The sequence below is a fragment of the Neophocaena asiaeorientalis genome, unplaced genomic scaffold, assembly GCF_003031525.2.
Source record: "Neophocaena asiaeorientalis asiaeorientalis breed wild unplaced genomic scaffold, Neophocaena_asiaeorientalis_V1.1 scaffold175, whole genome shotgun sequence".
Classification (NCBI taxonomy): Eukaryota; Metazoa; Chordata; class Mammalia; order Artiodactyla; family Phocoenidae; genus Neophocaena; species Neophocaena asiaeorientalis.
Window position 1 is genome coordinate 2,894,962 of NW_020175390.1, and position 11,521 is coordinate 2,906,482.

Consider the following 11,521-nt stretch of genomic DNA (forward strand, 5'->3'; position numbering starts at 1 on the left):
CACATGCACAATATCCAATGACAAGAAACTTAGTAGAAAATGTCAGCAAGAAGGCTAAGGAGTTATGAATTTCATCAGCAGGAAACAGAAATTAGAGTTCAATCTTGCCAAGTTATTGTGGGTTTGCAACTACTCCTATAGAGCTCAGAAAGAGACAAGTCCTAGAAGTAATGACAAAACTGAAATGGTTCAGCCACAATATAAAATCTGTATAAATAAAAACAGTGATAAAACAAAATGGGTGAGAAGTTGATAACTGGTAAATCTTGCTGAATGCTGTATAGTTCTTTGTACAATTTGAATGACCCTCAAAATGTTTGAAATTAATTCACAATAAAGTTAAAAGAAATACATGGGGATATTGATTATGATGGCATTTAATCATTAGATTATTTTTTAATCTTCTAATCCCTAAGCATATTGTATTTCTCCATTTTGGTCTCCTCTAATGTTTCTAGCATTCATTGTTCAACTTGAATTCATGAGAGTTCCAGCTTGTTCATATCACATTCACTTGGGATTTTCTGTCATTTTACTCTTGGTCATTCTGGTGTTTGAGTGGTTTAAATCTACATGTCCATGCTGTTTATTAATTTTGTAGAACTGGCCACAAAAATAAAATGATCGTACATTTTAAAATTTGGTGCAAAAAGATCTGCTGGTCTAAGAAGGCCAGTGAATACCAAGCAGGATTAATAAAACACATTTAGTATCAAAGTAAGATACTTGCTAAGACAAACTATTGAGAACTTTAAAAGCAACCAGAGACAAATACTAATTATATACAGAGCAACAATGGTAAGAATAATGACTGACTTATTAAAAGTAATAGAATCCACAATGCAATGTAACAAAAATTTAAAGTGCTGAAAGGAAAAAATAAATAAAAACTGTCAAATCAGTATGTATTTCTATAACCTATTAAAATATTTTTCAAAATTAAAAGTCAAATAGTGATATTTTCACATTAAAAAGAGGTAAGAAAATTTGCTTCCAGCAAACTCACACTACAAGTGATGCTAAAGGAAGTCTTCAGTTTGAAGGGAAATGATAGCATACAGAAATTAAGATCTACATGAAAGAATGAAAAGCATGACTGGAAGTGGTAATCATGTAATATAACATAATTTTTTTCTTAATTTTTTGCTTTTAAATAAATAATAAAATGCGTAAATAATAAACATTAGCAATGTATGATGCAGTTTATAATATATACAGAAGGAAAATATATGACAAAAATAGGATGAAGTCCTACAGGCAAGAGAAATTATATTATTGAAAGTTTACTGTAATAATTGTAAACATGTTATAAACAATTATAAAATATATAATATTAATTCACTTCACAGTATAATAGGTTAAGGATGAATTATAAAGGACATAAATTCAGATATTTAAAATTATGCAATTAACAAAAAAGATGGTAGGAAAGCAGAAACAAAGGTATGAAAATAAATGGGACAAAAGAAAATAAGAAAATGGCAGACTCGAATCCAAGTATATCAATAATTGCATTTTATATGAATGGACTTATCATTCCAATTAAATGTTAAATATTATCAGACTGGATAAAAAAGCGTAAACCAACTCTGAGCTGTTTATAAGAGCTGCATTTTTACTATAATTACACAGAAAGACTGAAAACAAAAGTGTGGAAAAAGATAAAAACAAAAACACAAACATAAGTGAGTTGGCATGGATAAATTTGGATCAGGCAAAGTAAACTTCAAGCAAGTAGTATTATCAAAGATAAAGGTGATATTTCATAATAATGAAACATCAATTAATCAGAAACAGATAATTGGCCATGCACCTAATACTTGCATAGAAATAAATGAAAAAATCGACAAACGTAAGAAGAGAACTTTTTAAATGGAACTGTTTAATATTCTTCTAACAGTAAGAATTGGACAAAGGAGATACACAAATTGTAATGACAGAGAACTGAAAAATACCGTCATCATCTTTACCTAAGATTGCAGAATACTATACTCTGTAACTAAGCAATGCACATTTTTTTCAAGTATTAAGACACATTTACCAAAATAGTTTTTAAAATGAAGTTTTTTTCTAAAATCAATAACACACAATAGCAACAAATCTTGATTGTATTCATAGAGGAAAAATAGAATATACACTGGGGGAGAATGTAATTTTAATTAAAAAAATTTTTTTTGTTGTTAGAAAGTACTGAGGGAGTTGAAACTTCACAAAATAACAAACATATCCCTTCCCACTGTAGAAGAAGGCCTCTTTCCCCTTAGATTTGCCAAGTTACTTATTCATTAACCTTGAAACCTTGTTTTTGCCTCTACTTTTTAGTTTATACTTCTAATTATGATGATTTATAGCAATCACATCACTAGGAAATTCTGACTGAGAAACAGAATACTTACTGAGGAAATTCCACTAATTATAAATTTAATAGCATATCTAGAGTGACCACAATTACTTTATGATTTAAATCAGTGTAAAGAAGGCTAGACAGTTTTTAGAATAACTTTCTAACACCTTTCCCATGAACACCACCATCATAGCTATAAGATCCTTAACGTGAGTTATTAGGATTTATTGTAGACAAATTACAAAATGTTTGCACGAGGAAAGTTTGAATATTTGTGATTATCTGGTAAAAATGTCTGTGTTCACTGGAACAGGGAAATATGGCAGTTCCTAAAGTAATGAATAAACAAACATTATTAATTTAGAGAATGATTCCAGTTTAGGTGAAAGTTTAGGTATTAGGAATTCAGTCCATTGGATAAGAAAAACAATGTGTCATCTTTCCCCTAAATTGAGACTTCTATTGGGTCTTTCTCCTAGCAGGCCAGCAATAATAGCATTTTGCTTATTATAGATAGAGAATTTCCTATCTACAATAAGCTATTTCTATCTCTTTCGAATATAAGGACCAGTTCATCTTATTGACTCCTATTTTTAGGACTCAGCATAGCGTCCCACGTTGTAGGTGTTCAGTTTTTCAAGCTAATTGAACAGTAATGCACAGGGTTAACATCCATATTAAAATACAGTGATAAATTTACAAATAAATATCCAACATACAAATATCCTATGTTGTTGAAAGAGAAGTTGTATAAATTTTCTGAAATGCAGTTGACTAATATACATCCAGAACTTTAAACTCATTCATATCTTTGATTCTGCGAAATTCACTTTCAATAATTTATCCTAAATAAAGATAATTTTTTTTGAATTTTTGAATTCTATTTTATTTTTTTATACAGCAGGTTCTTATTAGTTATCCATTTTATACATATTAGTGTATATATGTCAACCCCAATCTCCCAATTCATCCTAAAGATAGTTTAAAACACACTAAAAAAAAAAAAAAACAAAAAAAAACACACTAAAAATTATCAGGTACAAAATTTTTATCACAGAGAGATGTGAGTGTGTGTGTGTATGTGTGTGCGTGCGCACACGCATGTATAAAACCAGACAGTCTAAATAGAACATTTGGAAATTTTTTAAATGATTATGATTATGTATACGACATAATATGACATGGCTAATATTGACATTTTAACAATATCCAAAAACACAACATCGAATGAGAAAGGCAAAATAAAATATTCATAAACAATAGAAAATCAAGAATGTTAAGAAAATACAACTAGTAAATAAGTAGAAATATGTAAACAATTTACCTTGTCTTGGTGGTATGCTTATAGTTATCTTTGATTTTTTTAAATTAATTTTTAATTTTCTAGACCTGTTTTTTGTAGGTAGCACAAATTCCTTTTATTATAATGATAATAATGATAATTACTACTACTACTAATAATGATGCTTGTGTTTAAATACTTTCCCCTATCGCTCTCTCTGTACCCTCCTGAAGAATCTACTACTTCTATTTCTTTCTTTTTTCTTTTGTTTTCTTCTTTTTTTAACACTGATGTGTATGTAAGGGTGCATTTGATTTTCTGAAAGTTTGGAAGTAGAGGAAGAGAATGTTGGAGTATTAGAAACAGTTCAAAAGCAGCGAAATTGGTAGAAGATATCAGGAAAAGTCACACATATAATTGGGAATCATACTAATAAACATTTTCTACCACATTCTAATATTTTTTGAATGTTTTTTAACTTATATTCCAGAAAAAATATGCTCACTAATATATTTTAAATGAAAATTTTCCTAGAAGTAGTTATAATTCCTAATTCCATCAGAACTTATTTAACTTTTAATTCTAAATACTTGTGGTAGTTATTTTGGGGTGAAATGATTCTAAACTGTATGTGCTGTTTTGAGGTCCTAGAGCAAAATGGGAGGGGCTTGGTTACAATTAGGGCCCTCAAGTATAACAGAAATATAGAAAGGGAATCAACTTTGGTGTAACGTGTCAGGAACAGGAAATATATTTCTTTTAATTTTGCTCTTTCTGTGCTTTATAGTGTCGATCTCTCAGGACCCAGATTAATAAATACCCAGTAAAGATCTATTGAGATATCAACTGAATATTAATTTTGAGTAAATATGTCAAATATTTTGAGAAAATAAGAAAAAAACCTTAAATCTAACACTGGTTCAAATCCCAAATGTCACAGATTCTAGGAGATAAATTACTAGACCAAGATAATTAAAATTGTGCCATAAATAAGGTTTTGATAGATGATTTTATAACTTTGACAGGAAATTCTAGCTGGGGAGAATGAAGATGGGCTTAATGTAGGAGGATATACTTGATGTAGGACTTAAAGCAGAGAAGAGATGAGATTATGGAAAAGGTTGTTAGATACTCTGTGGAAAAGTACCTGTGAACATGATCAGATAGAGGTCAAGTATTTGGAAAAGGAAAGCTTTCACTGTTTTAGGAGCCAAGGCTACTTAATTATGGGAATATAGAACATAGGCAGGAATACACAATGATACTGAACGCTGAAATCTACCTAAGTAAATTTAGGTTATTTTTCTATATACATTTTGTCCAAGAGATTGATATCATTCAAGAAACAGTGTATAATATATTTTTGAGAATTAAAAATTAAATAAAGTCAAGTGAAAAGACTGTATTTAGTGTGCTGATGCAATGGTGCAGAGATGTGGTATTACAGTACTGGCAGTGAGGGGATTGGCAGAAAGAATGAAATGATAACACTCTATTGTAAAAGTAGATTTTGTAGAATTCAGTATGAAATAAGCTTTTGTAGACTGTCCTGAGCACCTAGCCTTAATGCTTAATATTTTTCTCATATGTTCTTAGTTTTAAACAATGAAACTGTAAAGAGCGTTTTGGGGTACAGTGTGCCCATAAATCAGAAGCAGCTGGTACATGTACTGCACCATAAGTAATGACATTCTAAAACCTTTATAAAGATCATTTATTTAGATTCTGAAAAATACTATAATGTGCTATAAAAACTTATTAAATATCCTTCAGGAAATTTCAGACTTTATTTCTATCTCTGTACAAATCATACTGCCATACTCTAAAAGCCTAAGAGAAAATCGCTTATCCAAGAACATCATTTTATATATGCTTGGGGAAAATATCCATATTTAGTGCACACATCAACATATGAAAGTTCAAGAGAGAGAGTCATCCCACCATTTGATAATCAAATATAAACCAGATTCCTAACGATTTGGCAACTGGTGTTTCTGTTTCTCATCATTTTAGTTAACACCTACACCAGTACTATCCAGTTGTAACCAAGAGTTTCATGAATGTTAGAATTCTCTTCCAGTTCAGAATTCTATGATTATACTTTGGATAATTTCAGCTATGGAATAGTAAACGTTTTGGAATTAAAACTATGAAAAAATGAGAGCTAATTCTGTAAAAAAGATACCTTATTGAATTTAGATGGTGACTATTTATAGGCAGTTCGACAATTGCACTTAGCAAATCAAGTACAAATACATACCTCTGGGACTTCCCTCGTGGTCCAGTGGTTAAGATTCTGTGCTTCCAAAGCAGGGGGTGCGGGTTTGATCCCTGGTCAGGGAACTAAGATCCCACGTGACATGTGAAGTGGCCAAATAATTTTTAAAAAATACATGTCTTTTAACTAAAATGTATTGGTCAGTTAAGTTGATATTTCAGAATTATTGTATGAATACTGTTTCCTTTAGAATTAATAAATACTATCTCTGTAAATTTATCTCTTCATGTAATAAATATGTTTTAACAACCAGATATTAAAATACTTAAATCTGCTCAGTTCTCAATAATTATAGACATGTGAGCAATCGATTATTAATCCATGATAGCTATGGATTTTTCAAGATCTAGATCTAATGTGTAAAAAATCAATTGCATATGAAGTTTCTCTAACAGAATAGTAGGAGACTTTGCTATGCTTCTTATTAAATTTAATTCTTCTCTTGAGCAGTATTACTGTTCTGCCCAAGTAATTCAGTCACATGTGTCTGTTCAAATTACTGTGAAACTGCATGGCAATTGTTATTACTTTGTAATCTTCCTGAGTAAGAACCAAAGGTGTCCCTTATTATAGAAAACAGAATTAGTAGACTTCAGTTTGCATTATTGTGAAAACAAAAATTGCTCTTAATTTCAACACTTCTGACTTTTCTCTCTTATATTGCAAACATCTGAAATGACATAAAATATTCTACAGTGTTTCCTTATAAAAAATCCTGATAATTCATCCTCTTGGTCCTTTGGTACACCCTGACACTGAAAGCAAATTGATCATCCCAGATTTGTGCTCCACCCACAGTGAATTTGTACAAGAGAGTTTAACACAGATTCACATCCCATGCTGTGTGTAAAAACATCTCTGCATGTTTGGGTGTTTCATAGTAGGGGTCTGACTTCATCCCATTAGACTAACATTTGTGTAGATGTGTGCGTGTGTGTGCGCATGTATATTTGTGTTTCTTTTCTCTGGCCATATGTAATCCCACCACCTTGGATTTATCCACGTGCAATTTTTAATTTTTTTACTAGCACTTCCTACCTACAGACCCAGCTCCCTCCACAATCCTAGAAAATATCAGAGATTTGGAGTTAAGAAATCTTAATGACATTTTAATTTAACTTTTTTGATAAATTATTCATCAGCAGAGACCAATACGTTTTGGTAACTTTTGGTATATTGCAATTGCATTTTGCTTTGCTTCATATAACACAGTTATTATTTACCCATAACTTTAAATTTCAAAGAAAGTTTTTTTTAATCATTTAGGTACACACACATAATATTAAATCATATCTAGCTGATTAATAAGGAATTAAGTCCACAAATTAGTTTTTTTATTTTGAGGCTTACTATGGTTACTGACCTAAACTAACTACCTGAATAAATCACATTCCCCACACTATCCTACCGAAAGAATTTACATGATGCCTTGTGCACATCGCCATTTGTCAAATATTTTAAAATAATCATTAGTGATGTGGAAAGCTGCTGTAAAAAATAACTATCACTTTCAGCTTCTAGACTTATATAAAAATTCTTACCTTGCCTACATATTGTGTGTCTGTACCTGTGTACTCTTCCAACAAGAAGAATTGATTCCACATCCAGCCACGCTTGGTGCGATGTAGCGTTTTACCATCATCTTGTGTCAGACCCACTATCCTTTCACTTGGTAAATCACTGTTAGCTTTTTCTTGAAATGGGATAGCATCAATTGTATGAAACATATAGGTCCAGATGAATAGTGGTAGGCAATGATAAGTCCTCATTATCTGCGGCTTCAGCAGGAAATCAAATTCAGTGTACTGTCTGTTTCCCCTGAAAAGTAGCGTGAGAAAAATGGTTTATTAGGTTGTGTTTCATTTTCACATAACTTGTAAACTATAAAACTTTTCTGAATGTTATTTAAATGTTATAAATAATATATCATTAATACATTATTTTTCCATGTTACATCAGTGAACTGTCATTAAAAACTCATATATCATACAGATAAGTAGGGAGACATATATAATACAAATAAATTAAATAGGATTTTAACAGCTGACTTTACTACCACTGTATTACAGCATGTAAATGTGAATATATTAGTAATTTAAATGTTCATTATTTTGAAAAGATAAGCTCCAAAATACACCAAAGATCATATCAAGTGTTCCTAAAGTCCTCAAGACTAATAAAAGTAGAATATTTATTAATATATACATATATATGAATAAGAACACTGTTTTCTGTTCACAATCTACCAACTTTTGCAAGCTGTTCTCCACCTCTTCCTCTTCTCCTCCTCCTTATTCTTCTCTAATACGTTGAGATTGTTGCCTCAAGGCAAATTAAATGATACCAAATATACTTTGGATTGTGTCTAGCATTACCTAGCACTGTACCATGTTGATCCTTTACAATCAATAACATTTTTTCCCAAAAATCAGTTGAGTAAGTCACTCAAATTTATTTGAGACTGAGGAGAACATGCTCTCCTCATGTTCAGGAACATTTTACCTGACAATTAAAAACAACATCACATATATTTCCTAAAATAATAAAAAAAAAACAGAGCACACAAAATTGGTATTGCAAAATTAGATATGAGGTCTTACCTATGGGATAATTGATCCAGAATTTTGAAATAAACAATGTTTTTCTATTGAGATAGTAAGTTGATTCTTCTTGAAGTAAAAATAATTCATTGGGTATTTCAAATTTAATTTTATTTATTAGTTAATTTGTTTAATTAGTAAGGGATTTAATCTAGAAGATGTGAGATATTGCTGCTGATGTTAATGATTTGATAAGCAATAAAAACCCATCTCCAACTAGTGTAGGCAAAAAAAAAAAGAATTCATTGGATTATAATATCAAGTTGTGGAAAGAATGAAAGGAGTATAGAAGCAACTGGGCATTTCCTGCTTATGAAAACTAGAATTAGGGGCTTGAGTACTTGAGCTCTCTCTCTCTCTCTTTTCTCTCTGGCTTTGACCTAAGCCTTCTCAACCTGATGAAATATACAAATACATGAAATTCAGATTTAACATCATCCAATCCAAAAAGCAACTGATAGTCTTTTCTGTCTTGAGTTTAAAAAAGTCTGGAAATGGACTCTAATTTACATGGCTTAGGCCAGATGTCCAATGCTAGACCATATATCTGTGGATTCAGTTGCAGTTATCAAGTCATAAAGGTCAAATATAAGCATCTAGCTTGGCTTTATCCCTTATTATCTGAGACTTTTGGATATTTACCCACATCACTATGTTTCAACTACTTCTTGTATAAAAAGAGAATAATCAATACCTGATTCACAAGGTATTGTTATTAATTTTACTTGAACTTTTATCACAAAGTCATAGTTATTTGTAATACAAAGATTTATTTAATTTTTACAGCAGCATATACCTGTGAGAAAACTGAGGTGTGAGGAATTTAAGTAATTTGACAAAGATCATACAGATAGTAAGTGTTGGAGCTAGTTTTTAGATCCACAGCTTTAAACAATATTTTTTACATAAGATAATACATGTAGCTTATAGTACGTTAGCATAGTGCTAGCATACAAATTCTCAACATGTTAGTGTTTTCATTAGCAACATCATCATCGCCATTATCAGCCATGTTTGCTTCCAATATAGTCATATATATGTACTAATCTATCACCAACATAACAGTAAAGAATAGATGCTTGCTATTGGTACAGAGCTATTAGCTTGTCCAGCTATATGTACCCTAGTTTCCATACCTATTATTTAAAAAAATGTTCTTACTTAACAAAATACACATATGTGGCCACAAATCTCTCATTCAGAATGAGAGAAATCAAAGTCACGTTATTGTCTTTTACTCTGAAATCTTGGGCAATGGTAATTATTTTTGATGGGAGAAATTTTCACATATTGAGATATGAGGAAGTCATTCTGGCTTATACATTGTTTAACTCGAACTTTATGCTAATTAAAAGAGTGTATCCATGGCTTATTGAACATGCATTGTACATCTGCTTTAACCATTTAAGAAAAGAGTGCATTTAAAAACCAAAATGGAGTAATTGTGGTTCAGTCATCCAAACTGGAGATGCGTGGCCATTGAGGACATGGTTTTAGACAATTTCCTGCATCACTGAGAACTTGAATTTCCTAAATTGTATCAGACTCAAGGACACCACCCGCATTCTCTAAACAACATCTCCTAGCAGCTGCAACATTATGATCTCAAGGTCTCCCCTTGAAATTATGCAACCATTTTGGACCCCAACCAATCCTTGATTAACAAGGATTGTTGTTCTTGCTAGCTCCAATCCTAATTCTTGACAAACAGCTTATGTAATTTTTTAATGTATAAAGGTTTTTGCCCTTGTAAGCCTCCTTCATTTCATAGTCTGGCGGAACACAATTCAAGTTCTTGAATCTATGTCTTTCGGGCTAAAGTCCTCAGCTTGGCCCAAATAAAACTCTTTTTATTCTTATTATAGATTGTTTATTGATTTTTCCATCAACATCCTTATTTTAGATTGTTTATTGATTATTTCCATCAATTTTATGTGGCTATTACCAATCCTGTAAACTACTGGAAACTGGTAAATTTAACCACAACCTGTAAAACTCTGAAATAAATGTCAGAACACTACAATGTCAAATAATGCTTACAAAAAGTGTAATGGAAAAGTAATATCTAATGCCCAGTAGATTAGAATATGCCTGCATTTTATTGATCAGGGATGGTGCAGTAGAAAATGAGCAGCCAGAGAATCTCAAGAATAACTGTTAATTCACTTTAATGAAATACAACAAATTCCTTAGTTGACTACACTGGGTAACCTGGTTTCTTCCCACTGGGAAATTTCCTTTGGCCATCGTCCTTGCTGATGACACTTGCAAGAGAAATTGAAGAGCATTCTTCATTTCCTGTGGCCTGTTCTATGATGTCCACTTTGGGTAGAATGTAAGCCTTTAAGCGAAAAGTTTAGCTGTATATTAGATGGAGACTTAGGCAGAGACCAGGATCCCATAGGCCACTATAAGCTATAGTAAGAAATTTGTTTTCATTTCCAGTGCAAGCAGTTGGAAGACTTTAACATGCCATGTTTAGAAAAGATCAATCTGGCTACAGATCAGAAAATAGGTTAGAGGATAGGAAAGGCTTTGGTTAAGGGGGAGACAGTTAAAGTCATCACTGTAGGGCAGAAAGAGATGATGATGGCTCATAGAGAAGTTTGAAGTGGACACTGTTATTCTACTCAGGTTTCCTTTGATTCTTTAATATGGGCAACACACACACACACACACACACACACACACACATACACACACACACACACACACACTGCATGCACTACAATTTTTGTATGCTTTGCTTCTAATGGCCTGCACCTGCAACTCTTTGAAGGCCTTCCCTTGGCTACTGGAGCCACTTTGCTCACAGGCACAGAGAGCCTAAATGCCTGCAAGTTTACAATTGTCTCCCTTGGAATCCCTGAGCCATTGTCTAACAGGAATAGAAGTATTAAAACCAACATGTTATTTGCATCCCAGAGCTCCCCTAAAGAATCGTGCTGGGCTTCCCTGGTGGCACAGTGATTGAGAATCCGCCTGCCAATGCAGGGGACATGGATTTGATCCCTGGT

At 32.0% G+C, this 11,521-nt stretch overlaps 1 protein-coding gene across 2 annotated transcripts in view; it reads right to left on the reverse strand.

Moving 5' to 3' along the window:
- The window catches only part of CDH9 (cadherin 9), a 78,185-nt gene extending 70,512 nt beyond the window's left edge, over nucleotides 1-7,673 (reverse strand). Inside the window, exon 1 of one of the 2 annotated variants that reach the window (XM_024765772.1) lies at nucleotides 7,446-7,673. In XM_024765772.1, the coding sequence (XP_024621540.1) occupies nucleotides 7,446-7,673 (228 nt within the window). The remainder of the gene's footprint in view (nucleotides 1-7,445) is intronic. The other variant, XM_024765773.1, reaches the window with a different exon arrangement.
- Between the last annotated feature and the right edge of the window lie 3,848 nt (nucleotides 7,674-11,521).